The sequence below is a fragment of the Coenobita brevimanus genome, chromosome 24 (genome assembly GCF_032717465.1).
Source record: "Coenobita brevimanus isolate Jiangsu-jjx chromosome 24, ASM3271746v2, whole genome shotgun sequence".
Classification (NCBI taxonomy): Eukaryota; Metazoa; Arthropoda; class Malacostraca; order Decapoda; family Coenobitidae; genus Coenobita; species Coenobita brevimanus.
The window spans coordinates 2,537,639-2,561,716 of record NC_136977.1 but is presented as its reverse complement, the minus strand read 5'-3'; the positions used below and the strand labels follow the sequence as shown (position 1 = coordinate 2,561,716).

The 24,078-nt window shown below is 39.6% G+C and overlaps 1 protein-coding gene across 1 annotated transcript; it reads right to left on the bottom strand.

Annotated features, from left to right (window-relative positions):
- Positions 1 to 274: 274 nt before the first annotated feature.
- On the bottom strand, positions 275 to 23,445 carry PCB (Pyruvate carboxylase). The gene is made up of 21 exons (XM_080267575.1): positions 23,270 to 23,445; positions 21,951 to 22,135; positions 21,095 to 21,260; positions 19,698 to 19,843; positions 18,804 to 19,028; positions 17,652 to 17,815; positions 16,885 to 17,047; positions 16,062 to 16,244; positions 15,238 to 15,472; positions 12,789 to 12,955; positions 11,550 to 11,764; positions 10,432 to 10,538; positions 10,039 to 10,172; positions 9,590 to 9,701; positions 8,105 to 8,400; positions 6,069 to 6,155; positions 5,145 to 5,324; positions 4,599 to 4,745; positions 3,835 to 3,918; positions 3,029 to 3,190; positions 275 to 2,654 (listed from the first exon to the last, which is right to left on the bottom strand). The coding sequence occupies exons 1-21, from the start codon at positions 23,439 to 23,441 to the stop codon at positions 2,400 to 2,402; spliced, it is 3,585 nt and encodes a 1,194-aa protein (XP_080123701.1). The 5' UTR covers positions 23,442 to 23,445; the 3' UTR covers positions 275 to 2,399.
- Between the last annotated feature and the right edge of the window lie 633 nt (positions 23,446 to 24,078).

Below are 24,078 nucleotides of genomic sequence, written 5' to 3'. Positions count from 1 at the left end.
TATGTACATTGTGTATTACTGGATGAATTATTGTGCACCTGTGTAACCAGTACTAAACTAAAGTTTAAGGAAGTGTCTCACACTTCCATGCGAAGGATAAACCTGTGAATAATTTCTGGATGCCAAATGCAACACTATTCCGGAATAAGACTGACTTTCAGTTAGCTATGTGAAATATGAAAATAAATAAAGTACCTGAGAAAGAATGCTAATTCTGCTGTTTAAAAAAAAAAAAAAAAAAAGTATTACATGTTTCTGGTCAATTATTAGTTGGTAACATATGACTGTTCAGCTTCTTATATAACAGTTAAATTTATCAACACATTTTAAAGAAGCAGTTTATATGAGGCCCTTATTAACAAAGGTGGTCAAGCACCAAAAATAAAAAAAAGGAGAAAAACGCAATCAAAGTTTCGGGACTTTCAAAATGCCCTATCTCAGTAACCAGCAAAGATATCTGTAATTTTTGTTTTGTTTTGTAGCTTTATGCATGTACTTTAGTATCATTATAGTCATATCCGCCATAATAACAGGGAATGCTGATTTCCCAAGAAAATATCACTCAAAATCACAGGAGTGAAGCTGTGAGTACATCCAGGCCCGGGTGTAAACATGGAACTGAAGAGCACGCCATCTCATGCAGTCTGTGATTGGCTGAGAGCAGCCTACACGGTACACAACGCAGCACGCCACTGGCTCGCTCAGCCAGTCGTAGGGGTCGCTGAAGTCGAGGCCCTTAGCCAAATCTGTGGCCAACAATCGGAACGCTGGGGAGTGGCGAGGCAGTAATGACACTAGAAAATGTGCCTGTATTGGATTTTTGACCTTATGACCGTAGGCATAGTTAGTCCGGCCTTCAGGTCTCAATGACGGAGACTGCCTGCTGAATCATGTCCCACTAGCTTAGCAACCATACCATTCATTGGGCGACGTTAGCCAAGTGTGTAGAAAAAAAAAGGGGGTGAGGTCGTGATACGGACCACCACTACCTTTACAGAAATGCTATTTTCGACCTTCTGCTGGCTGCATATTCAAACTGTGTTCCACAGGATACTAGGATGGTGTCGCTTGGTCATGATGTATTTAACTCAATTTTGAGAAAAGTGGCGCTTGACCAACTCTGTGAACAGGGGCCTCATATATTACTTGAATTACAGAATTAAATACTAAACAGAGATCAATATTTTTAAAAGTCACATTCATTACAATAACTCTGCAGAACCTGCATCTATTGATTTAGATCACCATGACATTAACTGCACATACATGAAACTACACAAAATACTGACTGTAGGAACATACTTTATCCAAGACACTGGTCTTGCCAAATATTCAGACCATCCATGAACAATGGTTGGTATCAGTTTGATTATGTTGATTCATACAAACAAAATCGAACAGGGAAGTGAAGACAGCACAAAATATATCATATCTGGTATGAAAAGAGCTTACAAAGGAACTCTAAAGTTATAGCTTGACTGGAGGATTACAATTACAGTACATAACTGCAAGCAAGCATGGCTGAAAAGCAATGCAGCTGCAATTAATGACAATCTTTACAAAGATGCCTGATTGGAAAGTGCTTTCTATACAATTAATATGCATTCATATTAGCAATGTGTCTCTGTCCTAGCTTCAAACAGTGTTTTACTTTGTACTTCTAATGTACAGTAAGGTATGGTATGTAAGCAAATGGAAAGTTTAAGTTTTTAATACTGTATTCAGTAAAATCACATTCCTGTTTCAGTTACTTTCCAAAGTAAAGGAGTGTATACATTAAGTACTGCATATATGTTTTCGTAACAATTTGTACATCTCTTACCAAGCTTGCTTAGTTACTAACATGTTGTTGAATACCGGTAACTTTCTGTGCTCTCAACACAAAATCTTACGCTCTGGAAACTTCATATACTCTCCAGTCCTTGTAAGTGATGAAAAATAAAGATCTCTAAGACAGCAACAGAGAAGAATGGAACAGAGGACAGCAATGGAAAGAATACGCAAGACTATAATTATATTCAAATGTACAAAAACAATTACTCTATTCCAGCTTTCTGTTTAATCAACAGCACATACCATATTCATATATATAAACCTCTGCTTAACCACTTGAATCCCGTGACATATTTTTAAATTTTATTCTTGCTGTCTCCAAATTATTTTATTATAAAACAGGAGAGACAGTTTTATCAGAATGGGATAAATACACCCTTCATAAATCCCTTCCTTTGTACACATCCTTCCTAAACATCCAGAGATAGAATGAATAAAGTAAAATGTAAGTCCACAGGTTGAAGTGGTTAGTGGCAATCTCAACATGTGAGAAATCTACCAACAGTGATTCTGACTTCTGGAAAGAGACAAGGACAAGCTTACTGGTTAAAGGACTGATGAAGCTCTTATTTGGGGTCTATAGTAAGTACCAGATCATCTCCCTCCAGCTTCATGTCCTTGGTGATTTCAATGGATGTGATCTCTCCATCACACGGCGCCTGCACCACCATCTCCATTTTCATTGCTGACAGGACAACTAGTGGTGCACCCTTGGCTACATGATCACCCACTTTCACCTGAATGTCTATCACTGTGCCTGGCATTGGTGCACCCACCTGACCCTTCTTACCAGGAGTCACCTTTGGATGCACATGCAGCTCCTGTACAGGGAATACAATTGCTTATCACTTGCACTCTCCTTTTAACATCTTCTGTAATTTTTTCTCATTTATTACTTGGATTCCATATTACTACTCAAAAACTTTAATATATACATGTATTTAAAACAAATGCTAAAAATTTGATAAAACACAAGCTTTGTATGTTTTTAAAAGACTTTTAATTTTGTGTTAATTTAATATGAGTTCCAACTATACAAAATTATTTTATGAAAATGTTTATTTTTTATTTATTTTTCTGTGACAAGTTTAATAACAAGCAATTTTCATTTCCTCAATTACAACAGGAAATCTGATAACTTGACAACGGTCTGAGGAGATTTAACAATACAGATACAATATACTGTAGATCTAACCTTGACAGCTTCCTGATCCCGAACCATAACTGATCTTAGTTGCCCATTAAGTTCAAAGAAAACCTCCCTCTCTCCATTAGCATTGAGGTCTTCAGCCATGGCCAAAGTCTTGATGTGCAGAGTCTTACCCTTCTCAATTTCAACTTCAAACTCCTCCCCAACCTGGAATATATCACAGTATGACTTACACAAAAATGACTCTCAGCAGTACAGTACAAGTTAGCAGAGGTACTACTTCAAGCCAAAAATCTGCCTACGCTTAAGGGCATGTCAGGCACTTTCCTCCCCAAAACATCACATGGCATCATCTACAAGCAGAGTGAGACAAGTTTGTCTCTTTCAGTTATACTCTAACAGCCTGCAGAGGAAAGTGACAAGCAGAAAAGGAGAAACAACAAGCAAGCTTTGTTTCCTAACTGTACCTGACTCAGTTAAAGCATTTCAAAATGACTAAGAGACAATGTTTAACCATTCTGAACAATAATGGTAATAGTGGGATGGATGGGAATGTTTAAGATGCGGAACTGTATTCTTGTCATTTTAACTTGAATTCAAATTGCCACCTCCTGATCTTGCATGCTCAGCTATAACAAGAGATTAACACTATGTAACTGCTTATCATGAAGAAGCGCAATGGAATGGAGGTAGAGTCATTGTACAGTGTTTTGCCACAACCTGCCATGAGCAACAGGAAACAAGATGCAAATGGATGAAAAATCTCTACCAAGTTCAGGTGAGAATATACTGGGGAATGAGGATGTAATAAAATACAGAACTAGCCACATTCCACTCAGCATGGACTATACCTTAGGTCCGGTGAGGAAAATGCGGGTGTCCAGTTTATCCACAGGGCCGTACTTTGCTCGGAAGTGTAGGAAATCATTTGTCACCTGGTAGACAGAACAGTGCAGTTTAGATGATGATGACGATGACATAATTATAAACAAATATTTTGCAAACATAAATGGATGTTATTTTATACACATTCATCATGAATCTTTTTCCCATCTAAGGAAGGGGTGAGGTAGATGGAGGGAAGGAACAAGGAAATAGAAAGCACACAAAAACAACTATCAGCTGCATGTGCAATGAAATGGATCAGACACTCATTCACATACCATTCTAACCGTGGAATCCTGACTCACCTTACAGTTCTAACCACATATTTTTATTATTGTTCTTTACAGATGTACTTCACATAAATCTGCCAAACCAGATCACATTATGAAGTATGTGCCATGTTTCTGGTCACTCTCCTTTTAACATCTGTCGTGTGCTCCTCTATACATAATTCATTCAACCAACCCTAGTCCCTGTCAGTTTCCTCACCTCAGCAACAGTACAGAATTCAAGAATTTACATTTGTGTTCCCCTCCCACTCTATTTACCTATATCACCCTTCCTGTGTTTCTTATGTAACTTCCACATTCTTCCACCTTAGCATATGCCCAGTTTATCATCAGCCATCAATGCTGTCATCATCCTGACCCCTTTTCCCACCAGAGGATGCAGTAAAGTAAAATACAGAAAACAATAAAGGAAGATATTTATTATCTCCATTAACACCCACCTGTGGATACATAGCCGTGCTGAGAACGTCATAGTCAGTGATGCGAGATCCGTGCTCCTCAATCAGATCTTCTTTCATAGCATCAAAGTCCATTGCAGCCATGGTGGAGCCTGGCCGTCCCTCTACCACTGGCAGTCCCTTCAACATCTGTCAGGATATCATAACAACATTTGTCATGCCTCACCTCAAAATACCTACTCTCTTAAAATCACTATAATAATGTTGACTGAGATTTTATTTAAATGAAATACAGCTGCCTTCCTACTTATAAACTATCAAACCTTTGCCCTTCAGAGACTGAACTTTCTAAACCATGCATCATAATTTTTAAACTGTATTCTACAAAATACTGTTGAATTTTTCCAGTAAGATGCTGAAGCTTTAAAATTAACAGTCACATGAAGTAACTGGTATACTGTATTAACTGGTACACATCTGGTCTCATGTATTATTAAATATTTACTTGTAAACTCTTCCAGTTAAGAAGCATCTCTTGGAACCATTTAAGTCTTTAAGTTGGGGAACAAGTGCACAACACTGTCTCACCTTAGTTCGAAGAGGCTCAGGGAAGCCCCCATATGGTTCGCCAAGGTAACCCTGCATGAACTCAATGACAGACTTGGGGAAACTGAGGTTCTCTGCATTTGCCTCCACCTCAGCAGCAGTGAGTTTGTTCTGCACCATGAACTGTGCAAGATCCCCCACTACTTTTGATGATGGAGTGACCTGCAGGGGGGTGGTGTCATGTTAAAAAGCTGTATATTCTAGGCAGTAACACCCAATTCCAAATTACCCGTGAGGTGTGGGGTCCTCAAGATCGGCTACCACAGCCAGTACATTTCAGGATGTACAACCAGCCTACTTCCCTTTGTAATATGATTGAGAAAACTTCAGAAACCTTCTAAGGATCAAATCTATGGAAGGCTGTTAATCTGAATACAGTATTCCAACCACTAGACCACCATAATCATCATCATCACAGCCCCATTTCCCATTAACTATAAAAAAAAAGTACCAAACAGAACCAATAATTAATCTCTTAAATTATATTTAGTCTTCCTTGGCACTCTTATATTTAGACCAGATCTTAAAATTATTTGTATATAAAACATGTTAACTTATGTATGATAAACAAAATAATATGGTGGTGATATAGAATATGATAATAATGTAGTCAAGGTCAAAAGTTAACCAATTATTCCACTGTGTCTACTCCAAACTTAAGACACATCCATCACTTTCCTCCCTGATGCATCATTTGTGTTCCAATCCTTTCTCAGCTTAAGAATACTAGCCAGCAGAGGAAAGTGAGATGGAGAAGAGGTGACATATTAAACCAATTTTTTTTTACTGTACATTGTTGAGAAGGAAAGCTGAAAAAAAAAAAAAAAAAAAAAAAAAAAAAAATCAGAGAAGTATTAAGAAAGTTAAGACACGGTAGAGTGCAGCCTAATACATGGAAACACTGACCTTGATGAGATCTCCCAGCAGCATGTTAGCTTCTCTGTAAGCCTTCTTCACAGCCTCAAACTGGTCACCCAGTCCCAGGGAGAATGCCTGTAAAGTAATACAGTAATCCCTTGATTATCTGACATAATAGAGCCAAAGGCATGTCCAGGTAATGGCTTCATCCAGATAACAGACTTCTCCCCTGGCACCCCTTCATACATAACCTAACTTTGAAAGCCAGTGTAAAGGGCCACTACAGTACAGTACATCATACAACACTTGTTAATGTTGTTTAACAATACTCTATCTGGTCAAGTAGACCTATAAACCATAGCCATGCAATTACCATGGACAAGCTGACCCACCAACCACAGACAAGCAATCACCATTGGGTAAACTACCCAGCCAGACAGGATGGCGCCACTGGGCTATTACTGCCCGGCCGGACGAAAATGTTTGCACGACCATAATTTCCAACCAGATTTCCACCCAGACGTATGTATTTTGTCCAGACGTTATAAAAGAAATGTATGAATAATGGTTTTGAATAGTTAGATCACAGCGTCCAGGTAATGGCCTTCCAGACAAAAGAGAGAGTATAATGAGGTACATAGTTGAGATATTCATACAAAAAATGAAGTGTATATGATATATTCCAAGTGTGATGCTATCCATCGCACACAGAAAGACTGCTTGGCCTTGGGGACTGCACTGGTCCATCCCCATAATCTGAATACTGTATTAAGTACAGGCTGCACAAAATTCAGTGAGCCTTAGCAATGAGGCAACAATCATTTTCCTTTAGTACCCAGTAACAGTCAAATCAACCCTCCAAAATGACTTAACTTGTCTATCAACTAAGCTGAAATAGATTAGTGAACTTCATCACGTTAGAAAAAAATGTTCTGTAGTCAATGCCCACAAATGAATACAAGAATAAATATACATGTAAAACTATATACATAAACTTACAGAAATACAGATTAAATGTTAGCAATTTTTAAAATTGACGAGTATACCATCAGGAATCTTTACAGTAACTTTTCCTATAAATGTAGATCTGAATACTAACAGTTCCCCCTTTAATGTACTATACTGTAGATGAAATTTGCATTACGTACTTTGTCTATCTATAATAAAAAACACCACTCAAAACTTTTGGCCAGTCTCACTGTTGGTGCTGAAAGTTATAACAACTGGGTAACAATACACATTATTGCCTTAAGTACTTTTTGAATACTGATGATCACCACCAAAATGACTGGGTAAAACAGTGCCTGACTGCAAGTGGCCAGTCAATATGAGCATTAGTTGATTTCATACATCTGCTGGTAATGTTGCCAATGCCTGTACCAAATAGCTACGTATAAACCCCTTACTTTGTCTGATGTGGCAGGTGTTAGAAAGCTTGGTTTATACATAATTTCCTTACAAGCTGTAAAAAGTAAATGGAAGATTCATATAATTCAGACTGAAGCAATACTGTATTTCTTTAGCAATCCCTCCAGAAAGCAAACCTTATCTATAACTGAAATAATAAGCATTCACTAAACATTATATACAAGACATCAAATACTTCAAAGAAGAATGAAGTATACAATTCTAGTAGCCTATATATGCAAATGAGACCATGTTTCCCCCTTAAGAATCCCCTACACTGGGGTTCGACATAGTATAACTACTGTACTCTATGGACTGGAAGCTAAACCAGGTGCCAAAACTGGCTAATTATTTCCCAACAGTTGCTTGAACCTGCTGAGAAAAAAGGAAATTTGAGAGATGCAACAAGATCTGTAACAATGTGAGAGTCTCAGGTTGGACTCTATGTACAGTCACTTATTAGAAAGACCACTGAGTGGCTGTACTTGTGGCTGAATGTTCCCTGCCTGCTGAGAGCAAAGACAGTGTGGCTATTTACCAAGCTTGTAGCCACATTTTCTTACACAGTGAACGGTCAGTGATAGCCACCCCATCTACTACCTCAAATGTAAATTTATAACGGTGATTAATATTTCTGCACAAATAATAAGCATCAACAACACTATACAACAATCTACCTGAAACTGTAGGTTAGTATACTGGCCACCAGGGATTTCATTTTGGTAAACATCAGCGTTGCCGGACTTCATGGTGACAGCACACTCAAACGGAGCATACAGTGTGCGTGTCTGCTCCCAAAAAGCTGAGTACTGACTGATGTTGGCAAGGTCCATGCCGGTGTCCAGTGGGTGGCCCATGAGGCTAGCCACAACAGCACCCATGGATGGCTGTGAGGTCATGCCAGACATCGAATCGACCGACACATCCACGGCATCAGCTCCAGCATACCCACACTCCAGCATGGAGGCAACACCTAAGGACAAAGCAACAAACATACTACTGTATAACTAACCTAACCTCTGAACATATAAACTAACATATTATAACTAACCTAACCTACAATAAGGTGAGTTATTTTAATCTGTTACAGAATTCTACAGCAAGCTTCTTCCACTACAGCTTGCATAAATTATAGTTTTTATAATTACTGCAAGGCTTGGTGGATGAGTTTGAGAGAGTGTGTAAGAAACGGAACCTAAAGGTGAATGTAGGGAAGAGTAAAGTGATGGTCTTTGAGAGAGGTGAAGTTAGTGAATGTACAGCGAGGTTGGATGGTGAGGAATTGGAAAATGTGAGTACGTTTAAGTATTTGGGTAGTGTGATGAGTAAGGATGGAGGTTTGCAGGGTGAAGTGCTTGAAAGGGTACAGCAGGGAAGAAAGGTTGCTGGTTCCTTGAAAGAGGTGATAAGAAACAAGGAAGTGAGCATGGAAGTGAAAAAGTTACTACATGACAGTATTGTGATACCAACTCTAACGTATGGAAGTGTAGCTTGGACATTGTTGGAAGGACACAAGTCAAGAGTGAAAGCAGTGGAAATGAGTTATTTAAGAGGAGCCTGTGGAGTCACGTGGAGAGACAGGCTGACGAATGAGGATATAAAGGAGCGTTGTGGTGTGGATGTGGATGTGATAGGAAGCGTTATGAAGAACACACTGAGGTGGTTTGGCCATGTGGAGAGGATGGAGGGTGAAAGACTGACGAAGAGAGTGTATGTGAGTGAGGTGGAGGGGGGAAGAGGGAGGGGGAGGCCGAGGATGAGATGGAGGGATGGGGTGGAGAGGTATATGAGAGAGGAGGGTGTGAGTTGGGAGCAGGGCAGTGAAATGGCGGGGGACAGGGCGACTTGGAGGCGATTTGTTTGTGGCCACCCCAAACGGGATTGAGGCGTCTGGCAATAGATAGATAGATAGATAATTACTTGATTTTGTTTCTTAATGAGCTGTTTACATCATGCACCATTATTCATACACATGATTATCGTGATATGTTACACTTTGTTAAGTTTCACACAATGAGAGTTTGCCTAGTGATTCTATGTACTGTGTGACTACTTTTGTGACTTCTACGATTGATGTTCTATGTAAGGACAATCTATTTCCATGCTCCTTACAGTGCTGTTTTTCTGCTCATGGAAGGTGTGAGTATGAGGAGGGTACATACCTGCTCCTGAGGTATCATGTGTGTGGACATGGATGGGAATGTCGGGGTAGCGGTCCCTCAGGGCAGAAATGAGGATCTTAGCAGCTTGAGGCTTCAAGAGGCCAGCCATGTCCTGTATGAAGAAAATGTATTATTGTATGAGTAATGTATTTATGGACTGGATAATGAATGATGATGGGGAAAAAAAAAAATGATGACTGGGATTCTACACAACCTATAAAAATATTCATCAACATGCATGGAACTGTGAAAGAATAAGTATCTAAGTGTCTCTTTAGCTTGTTTGTCCAGGACTGTGAATATACTTAGCAATAATTATTGTATTTCTGTGATTGTATGAACTTCCTTTTGCCGCCAATAAGCATTAGCAGGCTTAACACCTTTTACTGTAAATATGGTCACATACCAGCAATAATAGTGCTATTTGACTGTTGCAAAGAAGTGCCCACCTTGATGCAGAGCACATGTGTTCCTGCCTTCACAAGCTGCTCTGCCAGGTCTAGATAATACTGCAGTGTGTACTTGGTTTTGCTTGGGTCACTCACATCACCAGAATATGAAATTGCTGCTTCCACCACTCCACCTGATAAGTACAAAATAAGAATTTTGGTTTTAACACATGACATATATTTCTCAGTATTATACAGTCAGTAACTTGTCTCTAAAGACTATGACAAAACTATTAAAACTATCTCACAGTTAACTAATGGAAAGGAATGACATAATTTCTCCTTACTCTGTTAATTTTCGCCCATATGAACACTACTGTATCAAATACATTAATGTTAGTTAGGCTATAAATATATAGTTTACATAAAATTTGTGATCCAACTGTAGGCTACCTGCTTTTCCAACAGCATCAACTCCAAGTAGCAAGTTTGGTAGGTAGTTAAGAGAGTCAAACACTCTGAAGATATCCATTCCAGCTTTCACAGAAAGCTCACAGAACCTGCAATCAAGACAAAAGAATCCTGTGTATTGTTGAACACGATTCTTGTTTTCCTCTTATCCAGCATATCCAAAAAATTGTCCATAACAAATGCAATCTATTACTCAAAACTCTCTGCACTGATGAAACAAATGTTGCTTCACAAGGGGCTTTAAAATAATTTCAAATCTTTTAAGTGTACAACTGCAATTCTTGTTTCTGATTTTTATATTTCCAAGCACAGCAATACTGAATTTTGCAAACACTGAATGATTATGACATCTAATATATTAAACATTTGGAGTACTTACCAGTACTAGGTATTTTAAGTTCCCTTTTTCTAGTTCTTTTACATTTTAGCAATTCATCACAGCAGTAATGAGAAAACTGGAAGCAGCCATCTTTTAGCTCAAGTTAACAAGGAACAAGAGTGTAGCAACTAAGGCCACTATGAAATATCCTAAATGCAATTTGATTTTGCCTTAATCTACAATCACCATCCTAACCTTTTCTCCTATTTACGGATGAGATGACACAGGATCCAGAAACAGGGAAAGAGAAGCATACAAAAGTGTAAGAATGATAAACAGCAGCATGCGACTCTGAGGTTGTTATTGTGCCCTGGCAACCTACCATTGAAAAGTGTGTCTGATTTTGTGTATAAGACGCATGTGATTCATGTATAGTGTGTTTGTGCATAATAATATTCGTGTATAATATATTCGTGCATAATAATATGATACGAAATCGGATGCACTTCTGAAAGGTAGGTTGCCAGGGTACGATAATGACAACCTCAGAGTCATACGTCGCGACTCTAGTCCTTTCACCTTAACTTGGCCCAGATTTTTGTTCTTTTGCAGCCTATCTGACAAAGCTCAGTGGCAGAATAAGACAATACTATGGCTTTCCACAGTATTCCTTAACTAGCATAAAATTCTCGCATTACTCTCTTGTTATGACTCAATATTCATGATGAGGTGGCAAGTTCAGGCCAAGTTAGAGTAAAAATGGTATATATGGTCAACTTACTTATACACAGCATTATCCGGGTAACTGGTATATCCCACACCATTAGCCCCTCTCAGCAGCATTTGGAAGGGGATGTTGGGGATCAGTTTACGCATGGCCTCAAGGCGCTCCCAGGGGCACTCATGGAGAAACCTGAGAGCCACATCAAAAGTGGCGCCTCCCCAGTTCTCCAATGAATACAGGTTGCTAAAGCTGTGTGACACAAACGGCGAGATCTGTAAGGTCAAGAATAATGCCTGAGTTTTACAATTTGGATTAAATTTCTCATAATAAAGAAAAAAATTATGACTGCATTTTGTAAATAATTCTGCATATGCTAATACTGTAGCCAATAATCTGTTTAGCAAATAAAATCTGTGACAAACAATAAAACAAATGCCAGGAATTATTACAGTTCAGTGAAAGAAACAAACTTCAGAATAATCTGATTACATCATTTGTACATACTAAGAATGCATCACTACCAGTACATACTTAACCTTTCACTCTGATGATGCTTGCTTCACTGTATACTTGCTATCACCACACTGTTTTATTCAGCTCTGGAGAGGTTTTCTCAACTGAAGGAATTTTCCCTTTCATTAAAACACGCATATGAAAAAGCAAATGAAGTCATTTGGAATCACCAAGAAAAAAAAGCACATCCTCAAGGTGAAGAGCATTATAATCAGTACAATACATAAATGGTGACAGGTAGTGATGACCATCAGCCCACTCACTTGATGGAGTGTTGCCTACTTTTTCCTTCACCTCATCATTCTATTTCTGTGTCTGCCCTCCTCTTTTCCTACTTCTTCCTTTCCTTCCTGACACTTTTTATCGCTTTTCTTTCAACTTCAGCTGACTCTACACTGAGTGAAAAGTCTAAAGATTTCCTGTTATCCAGGAAATCATTGACAATGCTGGGTGGTACCCATATAACCAGATCACAGGGTAAAGTGGAGTCTATTATGGTCCTCCTCTTAACCAAATGGACAGAGACAAAAATTGCATCCACCCAGGACCAAAGCTCTATATTTTTCCTCACACCGTGCTGTGGTGAGACAGTCAACCACAAAGGGACATCGGTTCACTGCATGGGACAGTCCTGCGCGGGTGACTGCTTGCCTAAAGTTGATGAGCCTGCTCAGCCAGACAGACTGATGTTGATCAACATCAAAAATAGCTAAATCTTGCATAAGCTAGCTGGGTAGTGCAGTAACAAAATAAAGGCAGAAAATGCTAAATCTAATCACTTGCCTTGAGGAGATCATGAGTGCGAACCCTGGTGGCAAGGAGTGACTGGTGCGCATCCCTGAAGGTGGTGTCCATCAGTAGCAGACCCTTGTGCTTCCTCACAGCCTTGGCAAACCCCTCAGGACCCTCAGATACGAGGATGTCTCGGAACCCTCGTGGCGGTTCAGTGGCTACAGACAAAGTGCAGTACTTGCATTAACCCATTTTATTTAATGACATTTTTAATTTGAATCATGCCATCCATCCCTCCATCATCCAATCCTACATCACCCCATGAGGAGTGTAGGAGCCTGGGGCTAGGCAAGTTAGTTCTGACATTTAAGATGTGAGTAACCAGCCTCACTCATCCCTGAGTCCCATAATGTGAGCAATAAAGCCCAACCACCCCTTGGATATCAACTTACTCAGGCTCAATCCGACTGAAGCGCCTTAATTACCACCATCAGAAAATCTATCCAGAATTATGCAAGACCCTTTACATGAAGGGATTATTGAATGACATCTCTAGGCTCTCCAGTAATATATATATATATATATAAAATCCCAATCTGAATAAACCTGGCCGGAGTATGCAAGATTATAAAAAAAAGTACACCATCAAAGCGAAGGGGTTAACACTCCCAGCGTCGGTTCATATCCAAAGGGTGGTTGGGGTTTATTGCTCACGTAATGCCACTCAGGGATGAGTGAGGCTGGTCACTCTCATCTTAAATGTCAGGACCAACTTGCTTAGACCCCAGCTCCTACGCTTCTCATGGGGCAACACAAGTTTAGATGATGGATGGATAAGACCGAAACTGGAATATCTATCTATCTATCTATTGCCAGACGCCTCAATCCCGTTTGGGGTGGCCACAAACAAATCGCCTCCAAGTCGCCCTGTCCCCCACCATTTCACTGCCCTGCTCCCAACTCACACCCCCCTCTCTCATATACCTCTCCACCCCATCCCTCCATCTCATCCTCGGCCTCCCCCTCCCTCTTTCCCCCTCCACCTCACTCATATACACTCTCTTCGTCAGTCTTTCACCCTCCATCCTCTCCACATGGCCAAACCACCTCAGTGTATTCCTCATAACGCTTCCTATCACATCCACATCCACACCACAACGTTCCTTTATATCCTCATTCGTCAGCCTGTCTCTCCACGTGACTCCACAGGCTCCTCTTAAATAACTCATTTCCACTGCTCTCACTCTTGACTTGTGTCCTTCCAACAATGTCCAAGCTTCACTTCCGTACGTTAGAGTTGGTATCACAATACTGTCATGTAGTAACTTTTTCACTTCCATGCTCACTTCCCTGTTTCTTATCACTGCTTTCAAGGAACCAGCAACCTTTCTTCCCTGCTGTACCCTTTCAAGCACTTCACCCTCCAAACCTCCATCCTTACTCATCACACTACCCAAATACTTAAACGTACTCACATTTTCCAATTCCTCACCATCCAACCTCGCTGTACATTCACTAACTTCACCTCTCTCAAAGACCATCACTTTACTCTTCCCTATGTTCACCTTTAGGTTCCGTTTCTTACACACTCTCTCAAACTCATCCACCAAGCCTTGCAGCTCCCCTTCGTCTTCACTCAACAACACAGTATCATCTGCAAACAACAGTACAGGGAGTTTCCAAACACTATCCTCTCTCACCAGGGCCACTCCAACATCCACTACCCTACCTTGTACCTCTTTTATTACCCCATCCATATACAGATTGAACAACCATGGAGACATGACACATCCCTGTTTCAAACCAACTTTCAAAGAGAAAAATTCACTTAGTTCACCATCCACACGCACTGCAGCCTTCGCACCATCGTACATACTCTTCACAGCATTCAACAACTTCCCATCTACTCCATATATTCTTAACACTTTCCACAATCCTTGTCTATCCACCCTGTCATATGCTTTCTCCAAATCCATGAAAGCCACATACAACTTCTTTCCCTTCTCTAGAAGGGAATATGCAGCAGTGATATGGTCACCACACTTGAAAAAGCATACCTGTAAACTAGAAAGAATACAAAGGATAGCCACAAAACTGACACCAGTTTTGAGGGAGTTGTCTTAATTAGAAAAGCTGAAACTGCCAACCCTGAGAGAGAGAAGAGACTGGGGATATTTGATTGCAATGATTAGAGGAGTAAGATAAATAGAATGTGTGGACAGAGAGGACCTCTTTGTGAAAGATGATGGAAGAACAAGAGGACATGAATTTATGCTGAAGAAGAGTTGATGCCCCAGTGATGTAAAGAAATTTAGTTTTCCAAACAGAACTATAGACAATTGGAATAATTTAGGGGGAGAGGTAGTGTGGGCAGAAGGCATCCATGTATTTAAATCTATATTGTATAATAAAAATTTGTAGAAAAGAGAGAGGACAACATGATCGTAGTTCAAATCCTGTATAATACAATTAGGTAAATACACACACACACAACTTGTACCTGGTGGAGTTTCTGGGACAGCAGCATGAATCTCTGCAGGCTTGAGTCCCGTGGCAAGAGGAGTGAGGGGGCCATTCACCAACACATTACCCAAGTAGTTCAGCAGCTTCTGGGCTCGGTTTTGTGACGGGTGGAAGCGGAAGAGCTGGGGATTCTCGTCAATGAAGGTTGTGTCGATTGTCCCATTGAGGAATTTCTGGTTCTCCAGCACATTCAATAGGAAGGGAATGTTGGTCTGGAAGGAATGGGGGGAAAAAAAAAATCATCATCATCATCTGCTAGAACTCTACATTCATGACAGAGTAATGAGTGGGAACTAGTCATAAAAGACACTGATAAACTCATGACATGAATTATAAATATCAGCTGATGTTTATGGCAACAGTAACTTTGTCTGTAAACTGTACCTGTATATGGGAATGACAATTTTTTTTTTTCATAAGCTTTGCTATGGTAACTGCGCATACTATGACATAAAACCTTTCAGATAACAACATTCCAAAACATTCGCAGTTTACAAGGTACAAGTGCTGTGAGGATGCTTAGAATACACACACTCACAACATCACCTCAGGACCACAATGTCAAAGGTCAGTTTGTTTACCTGACTGAACTGGACCAATCCTAACATGAATGCAATGTCATGGTTACATGGAATCTGATGAGCTTTATTTGAGGTATGAATGAATCTCCGTGACTACAAGTCAAATAAAACCTTGTGTCTCAACATTTCGCAATCAACTGAACTGAAAGGGGTTAGGTATCTTTGTCAGGTTATATTAAATGCACTAAAATGAATTCCATAATCATTAAACAGTACCAACCTTTACACCACGAATCCTAAATTCCCTGAGAGAACGATTCATCTTTGCAGCTGAAGCGTGTAGGTCTGACGCACGTGAGATAACCTTCATGAGTAAGGAGTCATAGTATGGGGAGATAATGGCTCCAGCATAGGCAGAAGCACCATCAAGACGGATCCCCATGCCTTCACCACTCCTGAAAACCTGTTGTGAAAAAAAAAATACTGTTAACCATATCATCCTTAAAAAAAAAAAAAAAAAAAAAAAAAAAAAAAATTGCTGTGTCACATATCTAACTCTGACCTGTTTGTTAAATTTTATACAAAATACAGTTTACTAGTACCCAAGATTATGAATATTACATCATATTACTCTTTCTTTGGGAACACACAAAAATCATTCATTTTTCATTCATTCATCACCTAATACAGTGTTATCCCATGAGAAGTATAGAAGCCTGGGGTTAGGCAAGTTGGTCCTGACATTTAAGATGAGAGTGACCAGCCTCACTCATCCCTGAGTGGCATTATGTTGAAGAATAAACCCCAACCATCCCTTGCATATAAACCAGTACCAGCTCAATCCAACTGGAACACCTTAATTGCCCACCACCAGGTGCTATAATTTGGATATATGGTTACCACCCAGCTTAGTAATGGTTTCCTGGTGTACAGGAAACCGTTGGGCTTGTCACGCAGTGTAGAGTCACCCACAGACAGAAGGAAGAGGAAAGAATGAAGGAAAGAAATACAAAGAGAAAGGATGGAAAGGAAGGAAGGAAAGGGCAGGCACCTGACAGCAGCACTACATCGAATGAGTGGAAAAATCACAGACCACAATTTACCTCCAATCTTCCAGTGTCCGGCTGGAATCCCTTTGCTGGGTCTTCTGTGGTCACTCGACACTGTATGGCACAACCCTGGGCGGTGATCTTGTTCTGGCTCATACCTAGCTCAGGTAGAGTCATGCCCTCAGCAATGCGAATCTGACTCTGTACCAGGTCAATCCTATGGGAAAGATAACACAGAGAGACACAGTTAGTTCTCATTTTAGAGTTGTTCCACTTAAAATTTGCTACATTATTAATCTGCTGATAAATTAATGCCTTTTCTTCACCTCAAGTCCCTAATGATTCACAATAAAGTTCTTTTGAAGTCCAAAATGAATCAGATGCATGTCTCATTTAAGGAAATTTAAATTACCAATAATATGGCAATTTGCCTGCACACCCTGAAATATATCACTGCACTGTTAGTCTTACAATACTGACTGCCAGCTGTATAAACCTTGAGCTCTTTCTTTAACACAAAAGCTGACAGATGTTATAAAAGTACCACGATATCTGGAGGACAAGAAAAATGCAGCACTGTACAACTACAGTATAGTGATACGTGAAGTACATTAAGCAGGGGATGAGGAGCGGCAAATATCACTTTCATATTATTTATTACACATACTGTAATTATGCTGTTTAATGCATGACAATTAAAGACTTCAAGAACAGCACTATGGAAGGTAAATTTAGAGCATGTCATGCTGTCCATGATAAGTGTATGGCCAAGAATCAAAAGAAAGGAGAGAGCTGTGAAAAACTATTGCATATGGTATTACCCAGTGATCTCTTCTGTGACTGTGTGTTCCACTTGGAGTCTAGCATTGACCTCAATGAAATAGTAGTTTCCTTGGTTGTCCAAAAGGAACTCCACTGTGCCAGCATTCTCATACCCAACGCTGCGACACAATTTGACTGCATCAGCTGCCATTGCTTCCCGTACCTGCCAACAAAATTTATAGCGAGGGACACATGATGACATACTGTTCTCATCAACTAACGCTTATGGTACGTCTGTCATTTTCCTCCCTGACATATTATATCTAACAGAATCATCTATGGGAAGACACACATACGAAGCCTTTCTCAGCTTAGGAATATTAGCCACTAGAGAAAAGTAAGATGAAGAACAGGTAAAAATTTAAGGCTAACTTTTGTCCTTGCTTGTGCCTGAAAATATGCTCAGAACTATTTGGGAAATATTTATTTAAAAAAAAAAAAAAAAAAAAAAAAAAAATCTGAACAGGAAAGTTGCACAAGTGTTCAGAAATATACTACTGTACTGTACTGTACAGTATCCCACATTCTACCTCTAAATACTATTTTATAAACTGGCACACTAATACAAATCTTCACACTTACTTTAGCTATAAATGTTCTCAAAGATCCTGGTATATCCAGCCACCGCAATGTGGCTTTTAAGCCACGTACAGTAATACAACATGGAAAACTTGTGCTATTCTTGTAGTGACTCTCTCACAGAACACAGAAAATCCTCTCAAATAGCTTTCAAAAGATCATTTCAAGCAACCAGACAGGAGTGAGCCATTGTGCTTTGATGCAAACAATGGGTTACAATAAAAACAATACTACTCTATGTTGCATATACATTAATAATGCACAAATTTCATTTACAGGTGCGCAGTATTCTTTGCTTCATTATACCAGAAAAGCATAACAAAAAATGTATGACAGTCACACTACTACTACATCATCACATACATTTTCATTTGTTATCATCATCCTTAACCAATTTCCCATTACAATGAGCTGGGTTATAATCATGTACAGTACTATAATTACATTACTTGATATGGTATGTCAAAATGGTTTATAGAAGTTCAGATGCCCTAAAAATATTAATACCGTATATTTTGTATCAATATAAGCAAAGCAGAATGTGAAAACTCACTGGCTTGAAGCTAACACACCTTTTTGTCAAGGTTTGGCGCGGGTGCCACCTCAACCAGTTTCTGGTGGCGACGCTGCACAGAACAGTCTCGCTCATACAGATGAACTACATTGCCTGCTTTGTCACCCAACACCTGAAGCTCAATGTGTCGGGGTCTCTCAATGAACTTTTCTATGAACATGGCACCATTCCCAAATGCAGCCTCCGCCTCAGAGGAGGCTCGCTGGAAACTCTCCTTGACATCCTGATGAAGGACAGAAAAAGGTATACTAAAAACACTAAATCTACATCAAAGTATCTCGGCAATATATAAACATTAGTGGAAAGTAATCAGTGGCCTTTAACCACATAGAGGAATGAGGCTGATAGTAACCCTATCTTGTGCAGTAGTTTAGTGGTCAAAATATTCTACTCAGAGAGATAGCTTTGTCAAATGCAAGGTTTCAATCTCAATTAAATGTGGAGCTATTTTGATAATATAATGCCACTACAGTTGTCAAGTTGTGGGTTCCTCCACCTTGAAGTAGAGTGAGAAGGAACTGTCTGTTATTTTATACAGTATTATATGAAATATAACAATACAATGCAAAACTAAAAGATGTATGCTTGCATTTTGTGTTGCAAAGTTGGGATGGCAAGATAGGGAGTTGGGCAATGCTGCCAGGGCAAACCTTGCTGAAAACAAGGAATCCTGGCAACAATATTATTGAGAGTTGGAAGACTCTGGCTAGTACTGTGTACAATGAACTATATTCTTAAAAATTAAATTCCTAAATCTCCCATTCCTCTTCACAGTACAGTACTGTAAATGGAAAATCATAAAAGATGCTGCTTCTACAGAAGTGTACCCCTGAAACTGAACACTCTCCTACAGTGAGCACACCAATGCATACAGGGCATCTTGAACACTCACATTCAGGTCCCTGACGACTCTCATTCCACGGCCACCACCTCCATATGCAGCTTTCAGCATCACCGGCAAACCATACTTGACACAGAAATCATACGCTTCCTCTTTTGTGGTGACAGGGTTATCCGTCCCTGGCACCACCTGCACACCTGAAGTATCATTCCAGAGTTGTGATTAAGTAAAAATATACAAACTTCTTTACATACATTTGGGAATTTCTGGCCAATGTAGCAAAATACCTGGGGTCAATACTGGATCAATATTGTTCACGTCCATATGAATATTTGGCTAAAACAGCAGCAATATTAAAACTGCTTTTACATCTAACAAAACTTAGCTAAAGTAAAATTTTAACTGCATACAAAACTACCTTGAGGTATTTTTATCATCCATCCATCATCTACTCCTGTGTTGCCCCATGAGGAATGTAGGAGCTCGGGGCTAGGCAAGTTGGTCCTACATTCAAAATAAGGGTGACCAGCCTCTCTCATCCCTGCGTGGAATTATGTGGGCAAAAAACCCCAACCACTCCTTGGATATAAACATGCACAGGCCAAATCTGATTGGAGTACCTTAAATACCCACTAAACCACCAGGCACCATAATTTGGTTAAATGGTTACCATCCAGCATAGTAAATGGCTTCCTGGGTTACAGGAAACCATTAGGCTTATCACTCAGTGTAGAGGCCATAAAGCAGCACTACACTAAGTAAGTGGATGATGGGTGCCCCTGCCTACCAATAACAACTTAAGTTTTTTCATACCTGAACACATACAAAATACAGCAGAACAAAAAAATTTATAATTCTCTGCTGTTTACTGAGGACTTCCAATTTACTGAGGTGAGTTCAGAGGTATTATATTATGGTTAAACTAAAACAAACTAAAACTAGGTACTGTATGTGTCATATGGTTCAAATCTGTAACAAGGAAGAACTACTCAATAGGTAAAGACCACAACTTGGAACAGCCTAAATTCCAAAGCTGTCATAGCCAACAAGTGAAACCCCAGCTTCAGAACCAAAAGCATAACCTATTCACTGTTTTTATTAGAGGTAAATGGAAGACAGTTTACTGGTATTATATTATCATCAACTGCAAATGGATATTATTTTTCTACCACTTTCTAATACATGAGCATGCCAGGTTAGTGCTAACTGTCCTTCCAGGATGTTCTGCCAGGCCATAACTTGCTGAGTGCATAATCTGAAACACTGTTTGCCTACAGCACCACAAAATGGAGAGGCAGAGCTTTAAAGGTTAAAACAATGAAGACCCTCTCACTCTTGCATTAATGCAACAAAACTCATTGAAACTTAATGCAATAAAGACAGCCTTTTCCAAATTAGTAAATGGGTTAAGTACAGCACTCAAGGACTAAACTTAACCTAATTCTTACCGGCCTTGATGGCAGTTTGACGAGCAGCTACCTTGTCCCCCATCTTCTGCACTACTTCTGGTGATGGACCAATAAACCTCAAGTTGGCATCTATACATGCCTGGGCAAAGTCTGCACGCTCGGAAAGGAAGCCATAGCCTGGGTGAATTGCATCAACATCATTTTCCTGCAAAACGTAAGAGCTCAGTATTAGTAAGGTTTGTACAGTAAGTCGATGGAATAAGTACTTTTCTTTTTCTTAAGTCAGTAAGTCCATGGAATAAGTACTTTTCTTTTTCCTAAGTCTACAACAAATTGCCAAAAATTTGCCACCACTACTGCCCATGAAGCTGATTTGCCCATTCCCCTCAATTTCCAATAGTAGTCCAACGGAAATGGTTGTGATATTTTGGTACAAAACCCTGACTTGAAATGAGGAATGCATGTATTAAAATTACAAGGTAACTAATAAAGTAAGAAAAATATCCCTATGAGTAAGGTCTCTTACATCAAATATTCTGTACTATGGTGTCTGAGACTAGAGTGGACACTTCAAAGGAGGGCAATATGTTCTCACTTAACTGTTTAATAATCAGTCACTGGTATAATATGCTGTTTTAAACAATAAAACATTCTACTATACAAGTGTTCAGTTAACACTCAAACATTAATGATTCACTTGGCTAAATGAAATAATCTGGTATTAGATGGAATAATACCCTAAAGCTGTCCTCAACATGAGAGGGTTAATATTGACAGTAATAACACTTTCAGGCTTCTATACCAACTCAGTTGAATAAAAGTATCTGATGTGAAATGGAACAGAACATTTGAGTCAAATATCATATAATTACACTGTACACTTTGAGCTCCTCACCTTTGCTACTCTGATAATTTCTGGTATACAGAGATAAGCATCCACTGGTGGAAGGCCTTTCCCAATGAGGTATGATTCATCTGCCTTCTGCCTGTGCATGTGCATTTTGTCTTGCTGGCTGTACACTGCAACTGACCGTATACCCAGTTCTGTGCATGCTCTAAACACACGGATTGCAATTTCACCTGCAAAATACAGTCCCAAATTATTAAAAATATTACTAAAGTCAGTTATAAAATTCACCTTCGGTTAACAATACTCTACCATAATGTATTTGCAAACTTAACTACAAATTATTTCACCACTATGCAGTAAGCCCTCATTATAAGCTACCCCTTTTAATATAAATTTTTCAGTTTAGTCTATAGTATATTTAAAAAAAAAAAAAAAAAAAAAAAAAAAAAAAAAGAAGAAGAAGAAGAAGAAGAAGACTGCCCATTAAAGTTCCAATGCAACCTATAAAGATGATTTACCAGTTTTCCTGGTGCTTGAGACAGACACCTTCATGAGGTGGCACCCATACAAGAATGGCTAAACTGTCTGGTTATACAAAGGTCTCTCAAGTGCTTTTTATCTCCCCAAAGAAGGATGGTGAGCTGCAGGGTAAGAGGTAACTTCCGTAAGTAGTCACCGAGTTCACATTTCGGAATAAGCCTTAGGTTGCAACTACTACTACAGTACTACCGATTTCCCCAAACTGACATTATCATCTGTATGAAGAAAGCTGTGATACTGTAATCTCCTAATTACCCACTATAATTCAGCCTAGCCATGTAATATATGCATTTTCAGTATAACTTCATGCAGTTTTCATGATAAACAGTATTTTAAAATGAAATACAGTACAGTATATACAGCTACAGTATACAGTACTAGTCATACTGTAGAACTGTAAAAGCTTCTGTTTATTATTCCTACCTGGTTAGTGGCACACTGTTGGATAATACCATAAAAAACAGATATAAAAAACGTCTTAGTTCAGCCAAAATTTTGCTTCTTGGATAATGCTGTTGGCTGGTTAATGTGGTGTTAGATCATTGGGATATTACTGTACTGTATTCTGTAACACATTCCCGTATAAACAAGAAGTGCTACACTTTATAACAAAAGTTCTTAGGTAACATATTATACTGGAATGATATTTTTATGATTGAGGGATGGAATGGAAAGTTATATGAGAGAGGGCAGTGTGAGCTGGGGGAGAGCACTGCGCTGGACAAGACAACATGGAGGCAATCTGTTTGTGGACATCCCTTACGGGATTAATGTGTCTGGCAATAGACAGATATGTGGATACATATTTTGGCCATTGCTCTTGCCTCTGTTGGCCACAAGGACAGACTTGATGGGGCGGTACTCGACACTGGATGCGTCTGATGAGGAGTGAGCCAGCTGGACGAAACGGATGGACAGCGCTGGGATGCGGGCCGGGACAAGGTAGGCATGGCGGCCCGCACTCACACCCAGCCGACGCAGGTGTGCTCCCAACATGGTGACTGGCTCCTCCGCTCAGCTGATATCACTAGTCTGCAAAAAGAAACTACAGTATTAGTACAGTATACATTACAGCACTAAAGAGTACATACATTATAGCAGTGTCATATACTGTACTTTACTGAAATGTACTGCAATGCAGTACAGAGTAGTATAGTACAGATCATACCTATTCACACATACAACAGGTACCAGTATTTCTACCTAGTAAAGACAGCACCTGACCCTTTCACTATGATGGGCCTCTAATAAACTGAATATAACTGTATAATGTTCATCAGAATATAAACTACATGTCCTTCTGGTGCAGTGTAGTTGTTATGGTGTGGTGTGCTGTGGTATGGTGTGATTATTGTACAAGTGGTGTGGTATTTGGTTTGGCTAAGGTGCTGTGTGGTGTGGATATGGTGCTGTGTAATGTGGTTATGGTATGGTGTGGTGTGGTTTGCTGTGTTGCACTATGGTGTGTGGTGTGGTGTGGTGTGGGATGATGTGTTGTGTGATTATGGTGCAAGTGGTGTGGTGCTGTGCGATTATGGTATGGTGAGGCATGGTGTGTGGTCTGGTTATAGTGCATGATGGTGTGGTGAGATATGGTGTTATGTGGTGTGGCAAAATATAGTGTTATGTGGTG